General features: G+C 38.2%; 3 protein-coding genes and 1 long non-coding RNA gene across 5 annotated transcripts in view; all 4 read right to left on the reverse strand.

Annotated features, from left to right (window-relative positions):
- Window positions 1–218: 218 nt before the first annotated feature.
- snrpd3l (small nuclear ribonucleoprotein D3 polypeptide, like) lies at window positions 219–3575 on the reverse strand. The gene is made up of 4 exons (XM_067574744.1): window positions 3452–3575; window positions 2493–2633; window positions 1493–1685; window positions 219–432 (listed from the first exon to the last, which is right to left on the reverse strand). Exons 2-4 carry the CDS (start codon window positions 2616–2618, stop codon window positions 368–370), a joined length of 384 nt encoding a protein of 127 aa, XP_067430845.1. The 5' UTR covers window positions 2619–2633; window positions 3452–3575; the 3' UTR covers window positions 219–367.
- Window positions 3576–6286: 2711 nt separating this feature from the next.
- On the reverse strand, window positions 6287–15013 carry adora2ab (adenosine A2a receptor b). Of its 2 annotated transcripts, XM_067574678.1 has the most exons (6): window positions 14714–15013; window positions 11325–11470; window positions 10917–11194; window positions 10566–10697; window positions 8634–8737; window positions 6287–7614 (listed from the first exon to the last, which is right to left on the reverse strand). In XM_067574678.1, exons 3-6 carry the CDS (start codon window positions 11111–11113, stop codon window positions 6641–6643), a joined length of 1407 nt encoding a protein of 468 aa, XP_067430779.1. In that variant the 5' UTR covers window positions 11114–11194; window positions 11325–11470; window positions 14714–15013; the 3' UTR covers window positions 6287–6640. The 2 variants fall into 2 exon arrangements, with proteins under 2 accessions (XP_067430779.1, XP_067430780.1); XM_067574679.1 differs by lacking the exon at window positions 14714–15013 and adding an exon at window positions 13927–14571 and having other exon boundaries at window positions 10917–11470.
- Window positions 15014–17542: 2529 nt separating this feature from the next.
- Window positions 17543–18067, reverse strand: LOC137171095 (uncharacterized). The gene is made up of 2 exons (XR_010924711.1): window positions 17883–18067; window positions 17543–17804 (listed from the first exon to the last, which is right to left on the reverse strand). It is a non-coding gene; the product is annotated as an uncharacterized lncRNA (long non-coding RNA).
- Window positions 18068–20572: 2505 nt separating this feature from the next.
- Window positions 20573–26426, reverse strand: part of bcr (BCR activator of RhoGEF and GTPase) — a 91248-nt gene continuing 85394 nt past the window's right edge. The window contains exons 23-24 of the mRNA XM_067574518.1: window positions 24964–25126; window positions 20573–24859 (exon numbers count right to left, since the gene is read on the reverse strand). Of these exons, the coding sequence (XP_067430619.1) occupies window positions 24770–24859; window positions 24964–25126 (253 nt within the window). The 3' untranslated portion in view covers window positions 20573–24769. The remainder of the gene's footprint in view (window positions 24860–24963; window positions 25127–26426) is intronic.

A 26426-nucleotide genomic window follows, 5' to 3' on the forward strand; every position in this document is an offset into this window, starting at 1 on the left:
CTTTTTTTCCTTTAAGTACTTTATTAACCTGAATTTATTGTTTATGGATAAAAAAAGAAAAAAATATCTCTAATGCAAAATCTGTTAGGAACAGGTAGGGAAATGAAGTGATCAAATGAATAGTGCCAGTAAATCTGGCCTTCAGTGAGAGGAAAAAAAACAAACTTAAGTGGTAACGCAAAAATATCCAAGCTGAGTTAAGCAAAGGACAGGAAACATCAAATTGAAATATGTTTATTTTCATTAAAAAACTGCAAAGATTGCAAACAAAACATGTCCATTCAAAAGACAAAAATCAAACCCAAAAAAAAAAAAAAAAAAAAAAAAAAGACTATACAACGCAACAATCATAACAAAGTTGGAGCAGTTATCGCCTCTTCTGGAAGATGTTGCCTCTTCCCATTCCACCACGGCCTCGGCCCCTTGCAGCCACTGCAGAGAAAACAAGACAAAAAAAAAAAACAACAACGGATTTTTAGAAAAATTGTATAATTTAGAAATTATCACAAAATGACAGGTCACAGAAAGCCCCATTTGTTCACTCATTTTATGATACTCAGGGCAGGACTGCCACAGAGATGATCTACAAAGTAAATGAACACACGCAAGATGTGGATAATAGACCGAATCACTGCGACGTTGCGCTAACAACAGTCCCTTCCGAGTAGACAACTGACAGTCGATTTGAATTGCAGAGATATGTGAAATCAGCAAACCTGTTTATTTCTGTTGACATTTTCAACCATAACTGTAACGTTTGAAGATATATAGTTAAACATGCTGGTCTGACCTGATGTTTCTGCTTTGTTGCTTGTTGCTTTACCAGCATCTTTGATAGACCAAAGCTAACCAACAGCGACATCTCATCGGCAGTGAGACTAACTGCTAGTTTGGGGTAAAGTCAAGCTGTGCTTTCTTTAGTCTGTGGCCCAAAAGGTAAATTAGATCTAAAACCTAACATTAAAGTGTTGTTACTAATGTGATATAAAAGCATTAAACATGCATTTTAGTTGAATGAGATGTATACACTTTGAACCTGGAAATGATTGTAAACATTGTGCTCTATACAGTCATACAAACACATGTACAACGCGATAAAGTAAAATATCCCTGTTTAAAATATTACCTTTATCTAACAATCAGAGTTGAATCTATGCCTCTCTGCCAGACCCAAAGTAGGGACAGGATAGTGTTGATAGTGTTTTGTGGAAAGCTGTTTAAAATCTGAACGCGTTTCTTTCTCAGATTTGTAATCTCATCTCTGTGTTAAAACGCAAGTACGATTCACAAGCATGAGGTTCCCAAAAATTGTAAACTGATCTATAATTAATGTGCTTTGCACAAGTAAATGTATTGACAAGTAACAAAAGGGATTCAGCAGCATCTCCAGAAAGATTTCTGTTACGATGAGCTGCAGTTCTGCTGTGCCAACAAAAAGCCAGAGTCCTTTGAAATGTTCAGGGTGACACTGGTTCGAAACATTTGCACTCACCTTGTGCTTTGAGAATGGCTGCCTTGCCCCTTCCTGCGCCTGATCCCTGGTTCTTGTTCTTCATACTCTTTAACATAGGAGCATTCTTTAACATGTCAGGTAAGATCAGGAAGCGGATCTTGCTGCCACGGATGTACACTTGTTCCAACTGTGCCACTCGGCCATCACGATAGGTCACAGTGATATTGGACATCTGTGTAAAGAGGGGAAAAATGACTCATTTTAGCTACAAGTGTAAAAAAACAAAAAACACACATTGTTGAAAGACCACTTTTAGTGCCATAGTTTAATATTCAGTTTCAGGAGGAACTAGTCTAACTTGCACAAAACATACATTTGTTAATAACATGTTCAGGGCAGATATTTTGACTAATCATAGACAGAAAACATTGACAATGGCTTTGTTGTCTTTAAGTGTGCCAGTAAACCATGATATTGTTACAGTGAAGCACAATAGCAGGACCCTGAAACTGAAACAGCTAAATGGAATTCAGCTATCCTTGATTTTCTTATTTACACTTGTGTTTTTCCTTCTGTGACAGTTCAAAATGCTTTCTGTGAAAAGGAAAATCAGATAACAATTAACTCCAAGGACACAAGTTAATGCAAATACTAAGTAGTTAGTAGGATTTGGGGCCAGAGGTGCAGAACTTGAGGAGCAAGTTCAACAACTAATGTGTCAATATGACTCCCCACCAGAGTTTGCTGTTTGGATTGTCACTTAATTACAATTATATATATATATATATATATATATATATATATAATTATTTTAAAAAGGACCACCACAAAGAACTACACTCTACAAAACATTAAAGCTCATACTACAAACTGTGTAAAATGGAAGTACTCAGGCATGTCATTTACCAATCTAAACACATTTAGTTGCAGGGTGACACAGAAACATACCCAAAATGAAAGAGGCCATAACATTACAGAAATTAGGTTTTACGGAGGAGTCTCATTTGTGATTATAACTCATTCTTTAATAAGGCCCAACCTGGCAGTTCATGTTGTCCTCAGCCTCGATCAGCTTGCCTCTGTACACCTCTCCAGTGTTGGTCTCACAGGTCACGATGTGACCCTCTGCCTCATGCAGGACCTTGATGGGTACGCCAATGGACATTTTTCAACTGTTTCTCTGAAACACAAAATGTATAGCATGAAATGTTACAATGTTTTGTCCCATAATAAATCATGCAACACTAGGCTTTACATTATACAGTATAATGTTTTCATTATACAATAAAGCTGTTTACATTATATTCAACAGAATTACTTTTATGTTTGGTATTCAAGCTGCTAGAACTCTCCTTGGGTTAGACAAATATTTTGTCACTGAAAGCCCTCATATGGCGTTTAAAGTTGGAACAGGTTAAAAACGAGAATGGCAGGCTCTCTATTTGCTGTTCTAAAAAGGAGAATTGTTGACGATACAGCACATAAATAGCGTTAACCATCACTAAACACTAGTAGCGGCTGGTCTGAAACGTACACACATAACTTTGAAAAGAATGTTACATCGGTTTCATACAAAAGCCAGGACTGATATTTGGAAGGACACGAAAATGGTGAAAATCCAAGTTAAAAATTTTGACAAATATGACCAACCGTTTGCAAAAGGAGGGCAAGTTCACCGCTAACAGTTAGCTAGCTAAATTAGCCACATTAGCTAGCTGGCATTTGATGAAGACACAATATCGTAACACGAGTTAAGTCCTCTTGACACATTTTTGAGTAATGAGTACAAAATATAACAAACTAATGTCTTATGCGACTTAAAAGGTAATTTAAAATATGAACGTGAATTGAAGTGCGGACTCGAGATTCGACATAATAGACGGAGCCATGTTAGCAGACTGAATGAATTAGCGTTGGTTTAACTCTAATGAACACAAACACACAAACATCGTTGTTGTGAAAATGCTATTTTGCAATGCAATCTGCTCAGAGTCTTACCTCGAGTCTGTCTTGAAAACTATTTTCTTCCTTTTTGTTGGTCTTCTAATGCGACTATGCAACGTGCGTTTGTCGCTTTCGCGTATCTTTTTGAGCCTTTTTCCGCCTACCCACAATGCCTCAATGGTTCAATGAAGTGCTTCCTGTGGAGTCCCGCGGTGCATTGTGGGACTTGTGTTTTTTTTTTTTTTTTATCTAGTTCCTGCATATAGTGATGAAAAATCCTGAATTGAACCGTAGGTTTACTCTATCTTCATAACTTGTCTGATTAAAACGTATGTAAAAAGACCTGTTAAACTTTCTCCACAAATTGATTTTGTTGTAATTATTTCGTGACCTTAGAATTATAAGTTCTATCTGACATTTTTTGGCAAAAATTAGTTATTCACATAGAACTATTGACAAGTAATAAACATTTTGTATAGGTTTATTTTTTGATTTCTGAATTATTTCCCCCTAACATTTAAGAAAAAAAAGGTTCTCTCTCAAAAATCAATCTCAAACTTGTTGCTACAAGATTGCATCTGCAAAGCACCAATCAATGCTCAGAATGTAGACAGGAGGACCAATCAGGTTCTGCCTCTTTACCATGCGTTAACCATGTTTATAATTGTTTTTTTCCCCCCAATTGTCTTGAATTTTGTTGTTGGTAAAACTTTATGATCTGTATTATCAGTTCAAATCTGTCAATGAAAACCAAATGTAGTTATGTCTAAATTTAAAACATGCAACTACATTGTCGCCTGTGCCCAAATATTCTAAATCATAACTCCCTTTAGTAGTTCAGACATTGATTTTGTGTATTAAAACAAAGTAAGACTAATCTGTCTACTTTTCAACAAAATCATCACCTTCTGTGAAGCTCAGCAGATAGAAATGTATAATCCCAAGTGAAAAGAAAGTTCCCAGAGTTAGAAAGTTCTATCTGAAAATAACCGGATCTGAAAGACCCCATTTAAAAATGTGATAGGATTTTGATATTAGAATACAAGGGTGTCTGTTATTTTGACAAATAAAAGAGAACTGTACCGTATATCAGTTTTGCTAACTAGGATGCCAAAACTTTGAACCTTAATATCTCAAATTCACTTTGCAGGTAGAACCTTATAATTCTTAAAATTCGATTTGTATAATTTAATGGATGAATCTAGTTAATGTGTTAGTGAAAATATGCTCAGTGTTTTGCTCAGTGTTTTGCCACAATGACCATTTCTAATTTCTGTTGTCTTTACAGTATGGTCTGACCTGAATTACTAGACTTTTTTGTACAGATTTGAACACAAGACCATCAAAGTTAAACTTGCAAGAATTTATCCAGTTTGGTATCCATGCCAACCAAACAACGCCCTACACATATATACTAACATCACAAAGCCTACATTGCACATTTAGACTTTTGCCAGAACAGTCAGACATGAGGCATTCACTTTATATTTAGCATGCTCTTTCATTGTGTGGTGTATCCACCACATCTGCCTGATAGAGAATGGAAAGATAATCCTTAAACAAATCTTGCCTTTGCTGCCAAATAATTGTGTTAGAGTCTCTGCTAATTTGCCTGTTCTTTCGAAAAGGGCACACAAAAATTTTGCATGTTCTTATCATCACTCCTACATAGTAGTTTATGACTGTATGGCACACCATCATGATGTCCAGTTGGAGCCTTGTCTGTCATTAAAAGACAACAGACTCCAACAGTCCCTTGTTTATCAAGGAGTTGTTTTTTTTATTGTCTCGAAGTGACTTAGATTCTAATCACTCATAACCAGCACAATCATCACATAATTTTCATAACCAATATCTCATGCTTATCATGATAGCACAACAAACAAAGCTTTAAAATGCAATCGCTTCCTTTGTTTTAATACAGTACATGATCACAAAGGGCGATAAATAATGGATGCATATGGATTTTGAAACAACATACATGAGCCAGATACATACCCATGTATGTTTATTCCTGGAGACATGTCTACAGGATTGCTTTAAGGCACGTAAATGTTGTTTAATGCAGGTCTTTCCCACAGTGGAAGGGCTTTTTAATGAGGAAAGGGAAACCATAATGGCATAATAAAAGACATCATCAAATGAACCTTCACTTGATTTCCATTGCATTAGGCTAATTGACTGGCGTCAGCAGCCAGGCTACTCTGTAAACACCTCTTGCTGAGTAGTCTGCGGTGATGTGTATGTACTATGTTTGTGTGTGGTTTTTTTTTTATGCTGTCTATGTGTATGAGCCTGACTCTGAAAATAGCCACACAACAGATATAGACAGTGATATTTGACTTCATAAACCAAGCTCTTTGTTTTGACTGGTTGGTAACCAGCCTGTATACATTGGTCCCTTTGACGCATATGTCACATACTTGTTGAACCAGCAACGGACACGTGTTGCCTGGCAGTTATCAAATCACTGACCAAACTGGCAACATCGACTGTTCTGTAGCCATCCAGCGCTTTGAAAAATGACTTTTTAACAGATCAGATCAAGAGAAGGCAAACTCTTGATGCTTGCCTTCAAACGTCATTGTTTTCCCCAAGTTGTCAAAGAGGAATGTTTTATGGTTCATTTAGACCATTAGTTACAGCTTTCAGTAAGACATACAACAGCATACTTGTGCTTTGTGTGTAGCGGTACAGAGTCTTTGTTATAAGCCGGTTCATAGTAAAACTGGTAATAAATTGCTGGGTCTAAGTTTTAAAGCAGAAAGTGACCTCTGATGAAAAACAGTGAACTAATAAGTACTTAAGACTTTTAATTCTTCTGTAAGTAAAAAAAAATCATACTTTTTTAGATTACAAAAGGTGACATGATGCAACAATGACAAATACTGCAGTTCAAGCCTTTTAAAGTTCAGTCTGTTGCAAATACAGTACAACTGAGAAAGTAGTGTTTTCTAAATGCACATTGTTTTAAAGATATGCAACCTGAAAAAACATCACCTTTATCTTAGAAAAAGAACATACTGCCAAACATCTTATTGAACTACATGTTAAGAGAATGCCCATATTAAACGTAAACCTTCTTTTTTACCATTTTTGTTGTGTGCTTGTTGATCTGATCTGGCCCAGAGACGGTTGAGGAGAACAAAGTGTCAAAGCAGGCAAAAATATTGCTTTCCAATCAGTTTATGTTTGACTTCAGGAAGAGGAAAGCAAATATATTTTCAATAACTAAATATTTTGTCATGAGACTTCTGTAAGTTTTGTGGAGTGTGCAGGGCCAGTCTGTTTTGGGAAGAGAGCCTGAACATTCACAAAAGAAATACAGCTCTCACTGTCTCTCACCTCCAAAACATCTGTTGTCCCCCCTAGATATGTGATTGACTCGAGTCCATCCTGTGCAGAAAATCCTGTGATGCATGGCTGCTGTTGTGTTGCTGACAGGGTGCTACCCTTTATTTGGTTTCCATTGGGTATGTAGCTGCTTGGTGCAGCATCTAACATTGATGTCCAATGGCTAGAGGCTTCACAGGAAGCTTTTGGGAGAGTTCTGTCAAGACTTGGGTCTTGGACATAGCTATTCACCACTGTGCCACATGATGAACCCCCTTTACAGGTATCGGAAGAGGCCTGCATGACACTGCTGCATTTATCACCTCTGCCATCACCATTCCCAACCCTAAGTCCATCCCTCCTCCCTAGGATGTGCTGATACAGGATTCTCCGAAAGGTCTGTCTGAACTCCCGAATGCGGTAGGCGTAGATGAAGGGATTCACAACCGAGTTAGCATGGGAGAGAATGATAGCAGTATTCATCACCCAGGGATGTGGGCGGTCACAGTTCTGACGCAGGTAGTTGAAACAGTTGATGATGTGCACGGGAAGCCAACACAGAGCAAAAAAACCTACAATGATGGCCAGTGATTTTGCAGCGTGCACTTCCTTCTGCAGGGTCGTACGAGATGAGCTTGCGGGTGAGGTTATTTCTCGAGGAGCAGGTATATGTGCAACTTTGATCCCCATCAATCGGAGCTGGTGCCGTGCCACCATGAAGATATGGGCATAGATGACCAACATGACCATCAGGGGCACCAGCACACAGCCAAAGAAATTGAAATAGACCATGTAGTCCAGTCTAACCACACTTTCAAACAGGCACTCTGTCATGCCTTCGGAACAGCTGCTGTTGCTGTTGCTGCAGTTTGTGGAGTTCAAACCTGTACAACAGAGTCAGAATAATTTATTACCTTTTTTGATCATGTCAGCCAAATACAATGCTTTTTACACAACAGAAAGGATCTTACATGGTTAAGTATTTTTCATGTAATTTGTCGTAGTTGTCTTCATAGGCACCTACTGTCAATGCTGACGATGGATCGCACCTGAACGGTTTCCTAAAATAATCTAACCACTTAGCTGAATTGAAGCTATTGTGGATAATCAGATGCATTTCCTCTAATTGTAACAGTTGAAGGGAATGGGACAACTTTTCTCTGAGAAGATACCAATGCGTTTTTCCACCAGTGTGGAGTTTTCTTGTAAACAAACAAAAAATATGTTTACATTCACTGTTACTCATCCAATCTCATTGCGTGTAATCTTGTGATCTAACAAATGTGTTGAATCCATTTCCCTCCTCATAAAACATTTGTAAAACAGATTTTTTGAAAGTATTATAAATCCTGCATTGCTTACATCTATATTTACTGACTTGAGCAGTCTTCTTTGTCTCTGTCCTTGTTGATACATTGCTGTATTTCTCTGCGCATTACAGCCACCTGTAGATCAGTGGAATAGTGTGAAACGATTGGTAGGACTGTGTATCACGTCACCAAAACTGCTCCATAGTGCTACTAGGGGTCAAAAACTCCACAGGGAACCCTTCTTTTTATATGTGTCTTTTTTCATGTGCTTATTACTTCCCCTCATATGTCTGTCAGTTCTGAAAATGGTTGTTCTAGTAACGGGATCCTGGAGTGTAGGGCACAGTTTGTTTAGGAAAGTATTTGTATTGATGAAATCTTGACTGCCGCTTTTACATGTCAATTTTCATATTCTGGCTGTAAATATCTTGCAATCAAATGAATGTAAACTACAACTAAGCCATAAAGACATCCCCACAGAAACCTATGGATGATGTAACAGATGCCTTGTGCATGTTTTCCTGTAGTTAGTAAGAAAATTTTAGGAGGCACTGAAAGCACACATTTGCATTATAACAAATTAAATCTCTCACTATTGTTCCAGCCCAGCATTGGTGTTAGGCCGATGCCCACTGAGAGCACCCAGCACAATGCGATGATGCCCTTTGCCCTCTGCACTGTCACCAGGCTGTTGTACCTGTAAGGTTGAGCAGAACACAATAATACATTTACGATAATACATGGCTTTATCTAATCTCATTGCGGTAGTAATGGATGTGCATTCAAGCCTAAATGGATTATTTATATAACAAGCTGAAGCGAGATTTCAATTGTTCTGCTGAAGATTTTCATATTGTTGCATGGCTGCCTTTTAAATACAGAACACATCGAGGCCACCATTAAACCAGTATCTCTTCAGTGCTGCTGATCATTTGTAGGTGTGATGATAAAAAACACACACATCAAGTGTTTCAAATATCTAAATCTATTTTGAGAAATTGATTTAGCAAATGTCTGTTAATAAAACTCAGAAGAGGTCTGTTTTTTATGTTCTTCCTTCTGGCTTCTCTTCTGTTTTCATCTTAGCAGGTAGAAGAGACAAAGTGTGAAATTCTGCTGAGTGTTGTTGCATGACTGCAAACAGCTGTGGGAGCGTGCATACATCTTCTATAAATGGCATTTCCTTTCTTCATTATAATTATTGTAATTGCAGTGTAGTCATATGAAAGCCTCTGAGCAATGCAATGAAATACAAAATGGTATATATTAATATCTGTTGATTTACTGCACTAACATGGGTCAAACACAAATTGTAGTTAAAGCTTTAATATTTTGATGGTAATTCAAAGCAGACTTGCACTTGGATTCACAGTCTTCAAGTTGCACTTTGGGCTTGTTAAACTGAAATATTGGCTAAACACCATACCTACTGTCATCGGCTCTAGAAATGTATTTTAAAATAAGACACTGATATTTTACCACAAATACATAGCTTTATGTTGTAAATTTTTTTTTCTTTGGTCTATTTTAGCAATACTGACACCTAGAATGTCACATGTAAGTAAACTGTCTGAGCAACTGATGTCCAGTCAACTGGACTTCAAATACTCCAACTTTATTCTAAAATCTGGCTTTCTACATTTCAATTGTCTCTTTTCATAATTATCCCTACATCTTCAAGTTATTGAGGTATTTCTTAAGACTGTGAATCTCTACCTATATAACTTTTGTTGGCAGTATTAAAGTGCACATTGCTTCATGCAGAACTAATAAGTGAGCAGATTTGGTTCAGTATTGTTGTTTACATCACTTAAAATTGTCCCAACATTTTGTCAGGATGGCAGCCAGTACGCTATATTAAGCCTCCTAAAACTGATGAATTATTAGCTCTCTGATCATTGATGCCAGGGTTGTGGAACCAGTGTAACCAAACATACACACACAGAGGCAAAACCAAGCAGTTATGTAACTGCTTATGCAAATGTATCACCTGCTGTGGGTTATTTGATTAAATATCCACTCATGACAGAAGCAAACAAGGATGCAGTTCTGAATGAAACGGTGGGTTTGGTTACAATGTGTATGTCAAAATACCTGTTGCACCTGTTGGACTGAGCAAGGAACAAGCAAAATAAGTGAGGCATTTTAAAGTAATGGTGTCTGACTGGTGTTGATTTATATGGATGATTATGATCAAAGCATTCAGCAGGTTTAATACTTCCATCAGGACACAAACAATAATCCAATAAAGGCTGTGGAGACATACATCTCTGTCTTCCCCGCAGCCGGCCAGATTAGCTTTAATTGAATAATATCTCACTATAATTCAATGCGTTTTGCTACGCCACTGCATGTGTGCTTTGGACGCCTGTCAGATTTAATGTTTTTCCTCTGACTTGCTTCTGTACATGTGAGAAGAGCGTGTTAGAAATTGAGGTACAAACAGTTTACACCCAACAAGCGTGGAAAGCTGTCCCGGTTTCAGTTGTTAGTACGTTTGATGTAATCCCATTGTTTCCTCTCACCTGAGTGGATTCTTGATTGCAATGTAGCGGTCCACAGCGACTGCCAGCAGGTTGAAGATGGAGCTCTGGGTGAGCACCAGAAGGAAGCAGGCCATGAACAGGCAGCCGTGGAAGCAGGCACAGAAGCCGATACTGGTGTTGGTTTGCAAGAAAACATCACAGGTTCAGAAAAAAGACAGATGTGATGACATGAACATCATTATTACATTGTGACAAATCTATTAAAGTTGTTTTTCTTAAGTTGAGACACAAAATTAGTACGGCTCTCAAAATTTTAGTATGATTTTCACAAATGAGTCATACAAAAAATTATTAAGTGATCTTTAAATGAAACAACAAAGGAAATGATACCTAATAGCGATTGCAAATGGGATGGCCAGCAGCCCCACAGCAATATCAGCCACTGCCAGTGACACCACAAAGAAGTTGGTGATGCTCTGCAGGTTGGAGTTGCGGCAGACAGCCCAGCACACCAGGATGTTCCCAGCCACAGCCAGGCAGGCAATTACCAGCTCCATGCCAATATAGACTGGCTGGTAATACTGCATGGTTATTTTTTCCTCTTTTTTGCTTTCTTTGCACTCTCATCCCACACACTCAGCTGCTCGGCATATTTTTACAGAAAATACCTGTTTGCCAGACCACATGGTAAAAAAAAGAGTGAATGTGTCACAGGAGGACAGCTAAGGCAGGAAACTGCCACCACAAACAACGCTTGTGATGCTATACCTCCTTCATAACTTTTACTTTCAAACTTACTGTATCAGTCTGTCAGTCAACCTTTTTGTCTCTGCGACTGTGTTTGTCTCTTTTGTTCTCAACTCGACTTTGGTAGAGACTATGGCGGACTACTGAGGAGAGAGTGTCTGGTTTTTCCCAAAAGCTGCCAAATTAAGAGTGGTGGTCTGGAGAGAAAGAGAGATAGAGTGAGAGAGAGAGAGAGAGAGAGAACACAATATCAGGGCCTGTGCAAACAGATTGCAAGTTACCACACACACACATATACACCCACACACAGACACACACACACACACACATAGGTCAGAAAAGCCATCTATCTCTGGAAGACAGCGGGAAAGTTTGTTTTCCATACAGGGCCAAAGCAGACAGTTCAACAATGCACCTTTTATTTCAGGAAAAGTTTCCCGAAACCCTTCAACACACTAATCATTCCAGCCAATGACGTGCTTTCCTCCACAATCACTGATAATTACACAAAATAAACCACCTATAAATTTCAAAGTCATTGTACTGTGTTGACCTGCGCCTTTTTCAGGGTATTCAACTAAATTCCACTATACTGTAAACAGATTACAGTACATTGCTACAAACATGGTACAACCTCAGATAACCTTCAGGAAATGTAGGCCAGGTTATTCAGTTTACTGGGGTAACTGAACAACTCGAGCGACTGAGAAAGACAAGTCTCCGGATCATGTCAGATATTAATAACTGAGGAGGAATTGATGCTGTAAATTAATTATTGAATAGAAATCATTGAAATAAAACTACAGCAAAGGATTTAGGAGTTTGATGATACTGGCTTTACTTTGATGTGCTCTGTTGTGAGCACACTTGGAAGCATCATCCAAACCAGATCTGTTGCAACCTGACATTTATTCGCTTTCTTGCCACGAGTTAGGACGGGAAGATTGATACCACTCTCAGGACTAATATATCAATGGAGCTAGAGCCAGGAGACGTTTAGCTTAGATTAGCATAAAGACTGGAAACAGGGGGAAACAGCTAGCCTGGCCTCTCCTGTTTCTTTAATGCATCTACAAACCAAAATGTAGAAACAACAAGTTGCGGTTGTACGGGGAGTTGCCTGCCGCTCCATTGTTACTGACAGGAGGCTCACCAAACTCTCATCAGAAAAAGCTAATAAGCACATTTCCCAAAAAGTCAAACTATACCTTTAAGGGATCCTAATAAAAATATTTATGTAAAAAAAAGACTACTGGCTGATATATCATTAGCAGATTTTTTAAATACTCTTAAATATCGATATAATACCTGCATTAACATCTTAACTGAGCTTCTGTTTGGCAGTTCATCCCTGACTATAGCACACATTTTATCCTGTTGGTTAAAACAGAAAACACACATATAGAAGCTGCTTTTACGAGTCGATGGACAGAATCCACAGAGCAGACGTATGCTGGAGGTGAAAGTAATTGACTGCAGTGAAAAAACGATCTGTAAATATGACCTAATTCCTGCCAAGGTCTATACCGCGAGTCATCATTGACGAGATGATTCAACAAGATTGAATATATGACAAACAAGCGATTCTGTGATGTTGAAGGGGGGCCATTTGGTTACTATAGGAGCAATGTTGGGACCATTCTGACCTATTTCAGATAACTTACGTCAGCATGTTGCAGTGAATAGGAATTCCCAGTCCATTCTCTGTTTAATCACCCTGTTTCCCAGCCCATTTTTTCTCCTACTGTGTTAGAAATGTAACCACAGAGGCAATGCTGATGAAGCATCATTATAATCTTACCACAAAATGAATTTGATCAGTTTCAGTCAGTCCTCGGAGCCAGTGCGAGGCTCACTAATCTTCATCTTGCTGCTCGAGTTCTGACTACGCCTGTGCTCAAATCCGGGAGATGTCAGATAATTTCATTCATGTTTTAACGGCTATCTGATTGTCATTCTCTTATAAGCTGTGAGGTGAAAATGTATTGTGAAAGATGAGATAACGAAATATTAGCTAATCAGAGGGAATTCCCCATTGAGTAATATTAAACTACACACACATTGAGATCGGAAACTGACATACCCCACAGTTCAGATCAAATCTATATTTGTTTAGTTTAAAAAGTGTAGAAGGTATCATTTATTTTTCCTGATTGTAGTGGTTCAGACTTGTACATGATTAGAAATAAATATTTTACTACACAGCTCTTTTCAAATAAAGTGCACCACCAGTACTCTTGATGAAGAAAGCTTGTTTAGTGACCCTATACTTGCACTTTAGTGTCCTTTCATGTAAATGTAAAAACACACTGCATGTACCAGTGTTGAAAATGTAACAAGAACAGAAAAAAAAACCCATTTACTTCCCCTTCACTCATTTCACATTCATGGAAGTTTTCAGTCATTGTTCTTTCATAAATCTCCCTCTGTTAACACAGTAGTGATCCTAATTGGCAGTACATCAGACCAAAGTCCTACATTTCCTCTATTGTTCTGCTACTGAAACCTTCTCACAGCCTGGAGGAATTTAAAAACCATGGTTTATCCAGTGGGTTGGGAAAGCCTCAACAGAAATTTGCTCTTTGGTTTCTTTAAGACCTCAAGTGGCTGCAAAAGTTTCTAATCCCACACAGGAAGAAAAAAAATGACTTACTTTTCCTCAATTCAGAAGTTTATCGGCAACAACATAAACTTTCACAGATGAACCTTCATTTTTCCCTCTTCCAGTTGACTGCCTCGGTAAAAACTACTCCCCATTATTATAAAGATGGCTATATGTGAACACACAAGGGCCTTGGAGGAAGTGATAAGAAAATGGACATCCTGTTGGAGGGGATCTGTCACTGCCCTGTCAATCACTGTACCAGCTCAGCCCCACCAAAGTCAAAAGAAAACAAAAAGTGGCTCTATTACTATTGGCGAAAGCACTGTGTGTGTATAGCCAATAAAAGAGGTTCTGACATCATAGTGTGAGCTCTTGCAGGCACAGATAGGAAAACAGAGACATTAAAGTTATCTGAGCTAAGCAGCTGGATCCAATAATCACAGCACTGAAAGTTATATGTTTAATGTCATAGATGTCCAGTGGTGGGAAAAAAAGGTTCAGACTGATCCCAAATATTTGTTTTCATTTGTCAGCCATAGAAATGGATGTAGATAAACACTATATCATAATTACAGCTAATTACTCATTGTTGTAAGCTTATTTGTTATAAAGTAGCCTACATTTTTAAACCATAGACCATAAAGAATGGTCAGAGACTGTTTTGAGTCTGCTTTTGTTCAAAACACAGACGTGTAGGAATGGTAAGTAATGGAAAGAAAAACACCTGTTTAACTGTTAGTAGACCTACTCGTGTTAGAAAACGACCCAAACAAACACGACCCAATATGTTTCAAACATAATCTGAATAAGAAGTAAATAATAATTACTTTCTTACCTTATAAAGCTGGATAAATTATAACCGGTCTTTATTTATCAACGTGTTCAGATGATCTTTACGCACTTTAAACAGTAGAAAAACACTGCAGTCTGATTCATTTAATCCTGAATCACAGTGAATAAAAGTGGTGTAAATCCTCTGACATGGGACCGCTGCTTGTGTTCGGCGTTTCAAGGTGCTCACTGACAAGCTTTAACAGGAAACTGTGGTCGCAGGCGCGCCGCCGCTTTTACTGTGTGTGTGTGTGTGTGTGTGTGTGTGTGTGTGTGTGTGTGTGTGTGTGAGAGAGAGAGAGAGAGAGAGTGTGTGTGTGTGTGTTTTAAGAGGGGGATTCTGGTAAACGCTGATGGACCAATGGAAATCATCGATGACAATAAGGGTGCGAAAATAAAGGAAAGAAACCGAAACGAAAATAAAATGAAATGTAGTTAAAACAGATTAAATAAAATAGTTAATAGTATATCAAACGATGTAAATCTCTAAATTTCACATCATGTGAAAATTTCAGCCATAAAGAGAGTGAGAAAGCCCTCTCTGCGTTCACGCGCACCACGCACCCTTGTTTGGTTTGTGGTAAATGAAGCGGCGCGTAAAAGTGAGCACACAAACAAATGGGAGAAATGTGTGTATGCTTAAAGGTTTGCAAGGGACAGTATGTAGTAAAATTACAGGTATGATGAGAGAGTTTAGTTTGAACCATTCTGGGCAGTATCCTCCGGCTGCATCGTCCATAAGTGACTGAGACACATAAATTTACATATTGGTTAACCACTTCCAACGTAACTTTTGATTCTCACAGAAAAACAAGAAGTCTTTCACCAAATGCACTGTGGTCAATTACATCTGCTTTTAAAGCGATCTCTTCATGTAGGCACTTCTCTTTTCAGTCTATCTCAGACCTTTAGCCAAACTCAGCATTACACCGAAAATGACGTCTTATACTGTAAAGACAGGAAGCTTCTCGTTTGTTATTAACTCCTTTTCAGTTTCATTTCAACTTTTGAAGGATAATGTTAAGAGGAATTCTTTTGATGAGGCTTGTAGGGTGGTTTTTGTCATGTTTTTTTGTTTTTTTTTTTAAAGATTGAACTGTACACATGCTCATTGTTATATGTATAACAGTAAAGTAAAAGCCAGTGGTTGAACTTACTTACACAAGAAAACCACAATTCTGTTTTAGTATCCTGTTAGAAAAGTTTTCACTTCTCATTCACTCTTACACAAGCGACACCGTGTATGTTACTCACTATCGTCAAAACAATATGTAGGCCTACATGTAGCAGTGTATGGATTTCTCATCTTGCATTAATGTTTGTAAACCATTTTCATGAAACAAGATGCCTTTTCATCCAATCAATTATGTATACCTGTTAAAATTCTCAAAACATTAAGTGTAGTTATCACACAAATGTGTATACTGTACTGCACTACATTTGAATTATAAAGCCATAACTCGTTGAAAACATTTAATGCATGTGTCAGATTGAACACATTCATCAACATAAAACTGCTTTAGCCAAGACAATCAAATTCTGAGGATTTGTTTCAAGATGTCATCATGCACTGATATATATTGTGCAGCATGAGGCTTAATGTTTATCAGTGAGACCCATGATTCATTCCTTCTAAATAGCTTCCTCCAATTATAAGCAAAACTGTTTTTAGATGTTTTGTATTGGATAGAAGATTTCAAAACTCAGAAAGGGTCTCTTGCTGAAAGTATTGATTCTTGTTTCATATCATCAGGATTAGAATTGGCAAAGAAAATATGGATATGAGTTTTATTTGTGACAATTGTCAAGCACACAACAAATATTGGAGGTAACAAACAAATATGATGAGAAAAACAAGGTAAAGTGGGCCTGCTCCAAATGGTCATATTTTGTTCCTTGCTGAGGATCTTGCTCTAAATGAATGACTGCAGTTGTAAAGTTGTGTGCATCAGTTTCAGTAGCATATTAAGAAAAAACACAAAGTACATCAGTCAGCTGAGACACCAAGATAGAAAAAACACTGATAGCAATGTTAAATGAATGTGTTCTCTGTTATCTGCCTCAGTGAAAGACATGATAGATAAAGCGATTTAGCTTAAGAATATCAGAGTTTAAGATCTTTTGTGAAACAAACTGTGCCTCTTCCCCCAATAGCTTTGTACTGTGGAACGCAGTGAAAGTGTATTTAAGAGGGCAGATAATTCCCTTTACCAATGGCTTCAAGAAAAAAACCCATTGCTGAAATTACTGAGGTGGAGAAGGAAATCCTGCAATTAAAAAAAGAACATCAAATGACATGCTCCAGAGAGACATATCAGTTACATCAGTAAACAAAAAGTTTAAATATAACCGGCTGAACACTTACAGAATAGAAAAAAACACATCCTTAGAGTCAAACAGAGATAGCTACTATGAACTGGGAGAAAAGGTGCACAAAGTCCTGGTTTGGCAGATTAAGACTGAGGAGAAATCAAGAACTATCAATCCTATAGAAAGAGAAAATGGGACTGTAACAGGAAACCCGAAAGAAATCAATGACTGTTTTAAACACTACTACTCCTATACATTGGAATCCCCAGGCGATCTCACCATGATAGATACATTCTTATTGATATAGGAGGGCGAGGAGCAAATTGAAAAAGCCATATTCTCATATCAATCTAATAAATCTCCAGGTGGAGAAGGTTTCCCTCCTGAATTTTATAAGGAGTTTAAAGATCTGCTTTTCCCTCTCTTTGTGGATGTCTTAAATCTGGAAACCAAAACACAAACACTACCTGATTCTGATATAACAGTTCAATTTAGGACCCAAACACAGACCAGGAGACGCAGGGATGGTTAAGGGCAGTTTATTGTAGCTTGAGTTGAACATGGATATGATGGCTTGGCTGAGTATTCTTTGGTTTTGGATGTGGCAAAAGGGCTGGGAATGGAAGAGTGGAGTAGATAGCAGTGCAGAGTGAAGGACTGAAGCAGGCAGAGAGGTTCAAGGAAGGGCAGAGCAGAGCAATTAGGGGATCCACAATCCAAACTGCCAAGTAACAGGTGAGGATGAGGCACACGTGGCAGGTGTAATGGGAGCTGGAGTGATGAACCTGAGGCGCAGGCAGAGAACAGTGTTTGCAGCATTCAGAAAGCCAGAGAGTCAAAGAAGTCAAAGAAAAATAGCTTACAAGAAGCTTGGCCATAGCGTCCGTATCGCATTGGTGACTGAACAATATAGCAGAGTCTGGAGAGATGAACCGGGCTTTATACTGCTATGGCTTGTAGAGTTGATTAGTAGATCAGCTGCAGGTGCTCAGGTTGACTGGGATAGGGAAACCAGGAGGCCACACTCAGCATATGCCCACACACAAACACAGAGAGAGACAGACTGGGGACAAACATGAAACACTAGAAAGGGAAAACCATGGATGGGAAAACACCTGGAAGGGGGAAGCATAACTGACCTCCTAACAGATTCTTTATTTATAGCTTTAATATTGGTTATTCACATGAAAAACAAGGACCCCCAAAAATGCTCCTCTTATAGGCCTATTAGCCTTCTCACTGCAGACTTCAAGATCATTTTCAAGGCCGACAAGGCTGACTCTCGGCCGACAACACCCGTAGACTCCTCAACATTATCCACTTAGTGAATACCAGAAACAAATCTAGTATTGTGCTATGATTAAACACTGAAAAGGCCTTTGATCGCCTAGAATGGCCATATCTGCTCCAGGTACTGGGCAAATTTGGGTTCAGGCGGTCTTTCATTCATTGGGTGAAAACCCTATACCACAAGCCAAGATAGTCACAAATGGTATAATGTCAACTCCTATCACAATACAAAGAAGCAGCAGGCAGGGTTGTCTGCTCTCTGCCAGGCTTTTTGTTCTGGCATTAAAGCCGCTGGCACAAGCAGTGAGACAAGACCCAGACATGAAAGGCTTCCAAGTGGGTCAATTAACTCTCAAAATCAGTTTATTTGCTGACAATGCAATTTTATTACTTACAGACCAAGCCCGGTCTCTTATTAAATTACAAGCTCTTCTGGACAATTATAGCGTAATATCCAGCTATAAGGTGAACTACAAAAAGAGTGAAATACTCACTCTGTGTAAAATTGATCATAGAGACCTGTACCAGCCAGACTCCTTTAAGTGGGCTCCAAAAGAGTTTACATATCTGGGTATTCAGGTGGATAGCAACTTGAAGAACCTGTTTAAACTCAATTACGCTGAGTTGATTCAGAAAATAGAGAGTGACCTAAAGAGATGGACAGACCTACCCCTGACTTTATTTGGCAGAGTCATCTGTATAAAGATGAACATTTTGTCAAGGATAATGCACTTATTTCAATCGCTCCCTATCCCCCTTCCCTATTGTATCTTTAAAACTCTTAACAAGATTTCTGTCATCTTTGTTTGAATGTGACTCCTCTTCCTTCTGGACACATATTGAATTACAGGACCTTGATGAAAGGGTGGGAAAGTGGCTTTATTTGTAGGTGGAATCCAAAAAGTATTATTAGCAAATCGAAAAACCCACTTACTGTCCACCTGGTTAGATCATGGTATGAGGTCCATAAAATTCTTGCAGTGAGGAATGATTTGTCACCTAAAACACCTTTATGGAAAAACAAACTCATACCAATGATTTCTGATAACAAAATTTTCTTGCTCTGGTATGATAGAGGGATAAAATACCTGGAGCACTGTTATAGTGATGGCATTTCCATGTCCTTTGAACAGCTTAAAGAGAAATATGATTTATCCACCAAACACTTTTTGTTGTTATTTGCAACTGAGAGCCTTCCTGAAAAAAAAGGTTTGGGTGAGCAGCTGATACTACCTGACCTGACAAGGGTGGATGAGGTGTTTCACAGTAACAAAGGCTCAAAGCAATTTATTAGAAGGGTATATTCAACAATGATGGATCACTGTCTAAAACAAAACATACATCGGTCAAGAGAGTGGTGGGAATCTGACTTGGACATTACTATAGATGAGGACCTATGGACTGATCTGTATCAGAACAGCATGTTCGCCCCTGTAAATGCCAGAATTAAGCTTGTCAACTACAATTTTCTTCATCAGCTTTACCTCACCCCTCAGAAATTACACCGGTACAAACCTACAATCTTGAATGTTTGTTTCAGACCCGGCATTACTGAGGGAACAATGTTACACTGCACATGGCAATATGCCAAAGTTGCTTCTGGTGTGACTTATGTGACTAAAATTATGGATAGGTCTCCTAGGAAACATAACAGACTTGAAACTAAGTCAGACTTCCAGAAAATCCATTGACATAGCTCTTATTGTTTCCACTGTATTGCATTAACTTGGAAGTTGGACTCCCCCCTCTCTATTGCAAAATGAAATGACTAAAAATTACTAACTGAAAGCCCTTAGAGAAAATAATGTGTGTCCTGAAAAACAGATGTGATGTATTTTTTAAAGATCTGGCAGCTGTTGATGTAACCTTTGAACTGGTTCCAGCGTAGGCCAATGCTAATGTCCAGGTACAGTGGTTGCAGTATCTCAGTGACAAGTATGTCATAGTATTGGAATTGTGTGGGTTTTTTCCCTTCACTTCCTTCTTTTCAGTTACCTGTGTATTGTATTATTGAGTTATTGAGCTTTTAGTGGGTATAAGTTGTACTGTTTTTTACATATTTGAAAATTCTAAAATAAAATATTCCAAGACTTTTTGCCTCAAAACCTACAACCTACTCTGTAATCAAAAGAAATGATCAAACATATCATTTTATGTAGATACAGGAGATTTTATTTAACATTTTTGTGTACAAACATAGGCTGCAAATGCCTTCCAAACATGTTTGCCTTCAGAATACAGTATTCCTTTTTACAGTTCTACAAGCAGAACATTGAATATTGAACAGGAACAAGAGTCAAAAAATTGAGAAAGATAAAAAGAGAAAGTGTTTGTGGTTGGTCGGCAAGTCTCATCCTCAGCTTCACGTTACATGTCGAATGAAACAAATCTGCTATTTTTTGACCCCAAAGGTTAAAGTTGCGTAATTCAACGTCAGCGTGATGTCAGAGTAGTCGCAGCAGAGGGAAAAAAAAGTTCCAACTATAATATGGAAATGTTGTGATAATTAACCAGGCTCATTTGCAATAAATGGAAGAAATTTGCAACTTTCATATAGAGCAATATGTTCCACATCTTCAGCCTGTTCCACAGAAAATTAACCCTAACTTAAAGGCTGAGCATATGGAAGGAACTGTATTGTGGAGGGTACATGCAGTTACACCGACAATCAACAGACCAAAACAATGCAGATTTTTAGAGTAATAAGACTCTTTTCTCCTCTACCACATACTGACAGCTTGTCTTTTCAAAGAGACTAGAGGTGTACCGGCTCGATCAATCCCCAACGCATCATATGTCAGCGGACGCCACAATAAATAAAATGGAAACCAAATTATGTACTCTCTAGTATAATACATATTATACAACTTTATGGAAAAAAAAGAGACGTTTGAGTTATGTTAACTCACAGAATCTACCTTTTAAACTGACAAGAACCTGCGCCTGCTATTCAGTTATCTAAGTCAGATAGCTGAACAATCACAGTGGCCAGTCTGTTGTACGACACAAATAACTACAGAGATGAGCTGACAGTGCAGGAGTTTGGGGTACAAAGATGTTTACACAGAGGTCATGATTCTGGGACAAAATAGAAGAGAAACACTTGTAACTTAAGCAGGATGTTCCATAACTTAAGCTGACAAACAGACTGCGACATAACATTTTCCCAAAGAAAGTACACCATATAAGACCATTTTTCCAACATTAATTTAGCCTTAGATGATATTATATCATAAATAAATAGATCCAGTACACTTTCCTTTACCAAACTGGAACAAAGCATAAATAAATAAAAACAAAAGGCATACAAGGAGCTAAAGTTTTAAGAGCTAAAATAAGGACATGGGAAAGAAATTCTGTCCTTTACACAGTTTGATTTACAGCATCACAGTCAGATGAAGGTGGCAAGTAGGATGGGCATTACAGTATGAGCTAAGACCATGCTTAAGTTTAAGGTCCTGTCTTAGTCTATAAGAAATGAAAGCTGTGTGGCTGTCCTCAGCAAAGGCAACGGGAGACTGAACGTTTCCACTCAGCGTCAGCGTCATCACCTCGCTGACGTTTCGAGTACCGCAGGCGCCAAACAAAAGCAAAAGTGTCGAGGCACGATAGGGTAGAAGAGTGTAGGCAATCGGGACTTGTTATAAAGGTGACGGACGAATGAATGAACGAAAGAATGGTGGATTCCGTGCGTTCACTTTTCACTGAAATATAGATGTTGAAAGAATGTGCGCATGCTACAGTAGGCCAAAATTAGTGGACGTAAACAATGGCAGTGAAAAAAACACTGTGATGGGACTGAAGGTCTTTCTGAATAGTATCTTGACAGTATTGTGTATGGGGTTGATACAATAATGTTTTTTTTTAATCTAAAATCTACAGACTAAGTTGTCATTTAAACATCAAATTTTGATTTCCTTTTTGTTCACTTTTAAGTGATGTTAAAAGGAGATAGATGATGACCCTATAGCACTGAATAATGCGCAAAGTGAGTATACATTTCTTAATATTTAGAGATATGTATCCAAAAGAAAACACTTCACTTGCTTAAGAACATTTCAAAAGTCTAAAGATGTTTATGTTTCGAAAAAAACCAAACATTGTTATTCATATCTTTTACTCATATCTGCCTTTCTATGTTATTAAATGTAGACACAACCACACACAAGCCCTTATCAGATCCATTAAACTGATCGATTGGTTATAGTTTTATGCCTATGATATACTATATAGAAGGCCTGGCACAGACATGCATTTAACTGCAGAGCTAGTAAACCAGCTTCTTACAAACCAGCCATGATATTTATCCTTAAATGGGCAAGAAAAGGACAAACTGTAATAATGTAAACCAGATCCTCAAACCAACATCCCACATATTTGCGGACAAGACAGCAACAACAACAAGAAAACATGCCTGCATGTTAAATCAAGGACGCAGAGATATGTCATTTTAGTATTGACAAAATATCTTATGAGCTTTAAGAGACTTAACTGGAGGCTTAAAAGGACGGAGAACATTGGAGGATGGAGGACATGTTGCCATATGCATGAGAGAAAGAAAAACAGACAGAAGAAGAAGAAACAAAATAATATTCCTTCATTTACACCAACAGATATTCTCTTCAATGGACATAAATGCTGAGTGCTCAGGTCACTTGAATTGTAATACAGTAGTTCTAACATTGCATGAGTGCACTTCTGCAGCCACAGATTCAATGGTACAAAAACAACAATATCATATGTATGTATGTGTATGTGTGTGTGCTGTATTATGACATTGCATAATGTCTACACTAGACAGGCGATGGTCTCTGGATGTGAGACGGACTGCTGAGGAACACCCAGCAGTTAAAGAGCTTGTGCCTTTTTATTTCCACAGCAGCATACAGTCTGTAACTACAATGTGTGTGTCACCTTCATAATATCTAAACCAATATGTTGATAGGCTGGACAGAACAGCTGAGTAGTTTCAATAAGAACAAGGCTAAATCCTGCTTATTTACCGCAAGACTTGAAGTCAAGGCTAACATCTACCACTTTCTTAATCAAACCCAAGAAATACACAGAAAAACCAAAACTGATTTCTCCCCCAGGACCCCCAAAATAAATTACAATAATAGCAACAATGATTATACTGTTAGACAAAAAGAACAATGCAGGATGACCACCGCTCCACCTGGCTAAATCTTTGCTAAGGTGCTGGAAGCATCAATGAGTCCAAACTGACAGAGGAGATTTCCGCACACTTCGATCTATGCAGTGTTTGTTCAAAGTGAAACACTGCATAGATCTAAGTGTGCGGAAATCTCCTCTATCAGTTCAAACAAAAAGAACCAAAAAAAAAATACAACTTTAAGATTATGTACATACTGTATCTGTAAATACAACGGCTTCCTTTTTTCCTAGAAACAAACAAACGACATATTAATTTGGCAAGATGTCCTATGTTACAATAAGAAGGACATTTCATCAGCAAAGGTATGAACACAGACAATTCCTATGTTAGAAAATATATTGCTTCCTGGATATTTAAGCTGAAGACTACCTTGAGACAACAAACAAGACAAATTGAGGAAATTTGCTTTTATGGTCAGAAAAAACGCAGGCAGTCAAATTGCAGTGTGTTACTAATCATCGGGTTCCTTTTTTAAGTTTTTTTTCTTCTTACAGTCCTTCTTCAAGCCGTTTGTCTCGGACTCCAACGGGGGGGTTTGTTTACGTTGTAAACACTTTAACGTACAGGTGTCGGCTTCCTGTGGCCTTCATGATATAGAGAAAAAAGCTAATCTCGTGGCAGCTGTTGATATTCATTTTTAACTCCCACAGACAGCACAAATGCCTCCTCTTGTCTTCTTACAAACGATGCGCCACAATTATGTAAGACATGTTTTCCTCAACAGGATATGAAGCAATGTTTGAGATGGATAAACATATTTTGAGTTGGCTTGATGATTGTCCAAAATAAACACAGATAGAGAACAATGCCCAAACACAAATGTACGTGGAAACTCTGATTTGTTTTGCAAACTAATTCCAAGAATCAAGAATTTTTATGAACTTGATTTTAACAATTCTTGATTTATGAACCACAATTGTCTTCAAGCTGTAAAGGTTCAATGTTAAGACCAACAAAGATAAAAGTGAAGAAATGTAGATGGCAGACTTACCCACAGTATCACTGAAGGTAACAGGAATTATACTAAATATCAGGTGTGATGCACAGTAGTGAGAGATATGAATGCAGAGGACTAGCATCCTCTGAGCTGTAGAGGCCCAATGGCGCCCTCTTGTGTTTGAGGGGCGACGGTCATTGCCAGAGACAATCCCTTCCACAGCTTCAAGAGGAATCTGGTCAGTCAATTCAAAAACATACTACTACAGGCTCACTTTGAGCCAAGGTCCTTCTCTTTTTCACTCCTTCATAGTCAAAGTCTCAAGTAGGCAGAGCCAAATGTTCACTTTATACTTCAGTGGAGAAGAGGATGCTCTGTCGTTTACTGTCTGGGGTAGGGATAGTCTCCAGCTGCAGGAAATACAGCAACACCTGGACCTGCAAGGAAGTAGAAAAAGGATATGTTAGACCTTTAGCAGAGTGTATTTTTCAGAAAAGCTTCACAAAATTCAAAGATAAAAGGCCAAAGGGAACAGACAGACCTGAGCCATAACTTCCAGGGACCAGCTGTCTCCCATGCTGATGGGTTGCGTGGGGTTAGCGGGGATCTTGCTGTCCTTCTCTGAGGGCCTCAACAAGGTCGGCCCAAACACCGTCGCCAGGTTGTGGAGAGACATCTTGTTGATGCTCTCCTTCTCTGCCACCCTGGGGAGAGCAAGACAGACGAGTCCATTAGTGATGCGGATAGAGGACAAGACCACACACAAGGTGATGATATTGTGCCATGATGCACCTGTACGTTGTGTGTGCAAGTATGTGAAGATTTCTGTTGTTTTAAACTTCTTCACCTCTGTCATTTGTTAGTGGCAAAATAATGAATCGATTAGTTGGAGAATGGAAAAATAATTGCTATTCATGCTTCAATTTGATTAATCATTTAAGTCATTTATTAAACAAAGAGTGGCAAACATTTGCTACTTTAAGCTTTCTCCAACATGAGGATTTGCTGCTTTTCTCATTGTCATTTTAAACTGAATCCATTTTGGTTTTGAAATGTTGATTGGACAAAACAAGCATCAGCATCTGTATGTGTGATCGTGGGCTCTGGGAAATTGTGATTGACGTTTTCAGTATTTTCTGACATTCTATTGATTGAATGATTCATTGTTACCTTGAGAGGCAGCTGGATTCGGGAGATCATGAGATCATGTGAGAATCCATCTTGTCAGGCACATAACAGACACAAGCACATGACTTGAAGTTATGTGCTTGTGTCGGACCAATCACCATCCTATGAATATCCTCACGTGATCTTGTGATCTTGCGAATCCAGCTGCCTCACAAGGTAAGACGGTGATAGACAGATGGTTCATCCAATCACCTGCCAAGTATTTTTTGAAAGTGCCTGCCTTTTTCCAAACAGACTTCTCAGATGTTTCTGTGTAACAAACCATCTCGTGCGTCATGTTAAATTTATTGTTTCATTAAAAAAAAAAATCAACAGATTGGTTGATGATGGAAGTAATTGTTATATATTGAACTGTACAAAAGTTTTTCCACTAACAATACAAGAAATATAAAACAGTAAATGAAGAAGAGTTTCCCTCTTATGACTCTACATTTTCCAATCTCCTATTTGCTTTATTATATAATTTAAGTGGAAACCTCACTTGATAATCTAGGCAAAACTATAACCACCTATGGACCACCCATTACACACTCATACAGTGCTACTGAAGAGATGCATCTGCATTGTATTGATGCCCATGTAATGGTTGAGCCTCTTATTATTCAAAATTCCCATGGTAACCAGAGGACATTTTGCAGTTTCATATAACATCCTAAAGTACAGACTGCTTTTGTTTTAATAGTCCACAGTAAGTAATAAGTATAGTATAGTATAAGTGATATTAGTTGTAGTTCCCACAGTTAAACATTTTGAATTTTATATCATAATTTCAATAATATTGGGACAGAAAAATGAAATTAAAATCTATCTGGAATG

Source organism: Thunnus thynnus, chromosome 19 (genome assembly GCF_963924715.1).
Source record: "Thunnus thynnus chromosome 19, fThuThy2.1, whole genome shotgun sequence".
NCBI lineage: Eukaryota > Metazoa > Chordata > Actinopteri > Scombriformes > Scombridae > Thunnus > Thunnus thynnus.

Excerpts from the sequence above, each read along its gene's own strand:
- snrpd3l (XM_067574744.1), bottom strand. The coding sequence starts at position 2,618 with ATGTCCATTGGCGTACCCATCAAGGTCCTGCATGAGGCAGAGGGTCAC. Across the intron at positions 1,686-2,492 it reads AGGACAACATGAACTGCCAG|ATGTCCAATATCACTGTGAC; the intron begins GTTGGGCCTTAT and ends CTCTTTACACAG. Across the intron at positions 433-1,492 it reads AGCCATTCTCAAAGCACAAG|TGGCTGCAAGGGGCCGAGGC; the intron begins GTGAGTGCAAAT and ends TTTTCTCTGCAG.
- adora2ab (XM_067574678.1), bottom strand. The coding sequence starts at position 11,113 with ATGCAGTATTACCAGCCAGTCTATATTGGCATGGAGCTGGTAATTGCC. Across the intron at positions 8,738-10,565 it reads GCAATCAAGAATCCACTCAG|GTACAACAGCCTGGTGACAG; the intron begins GTGAGAGGAAAC and ends TCAACCTTACAG. Across the intron at positions 7,615-8,633 it reads AATGCTGGGCTGGAACAATA|GTTTGAACTCCACAAACTGC; the intron begins GTGAGAGATTTA and ends TCTGTTGTACAG.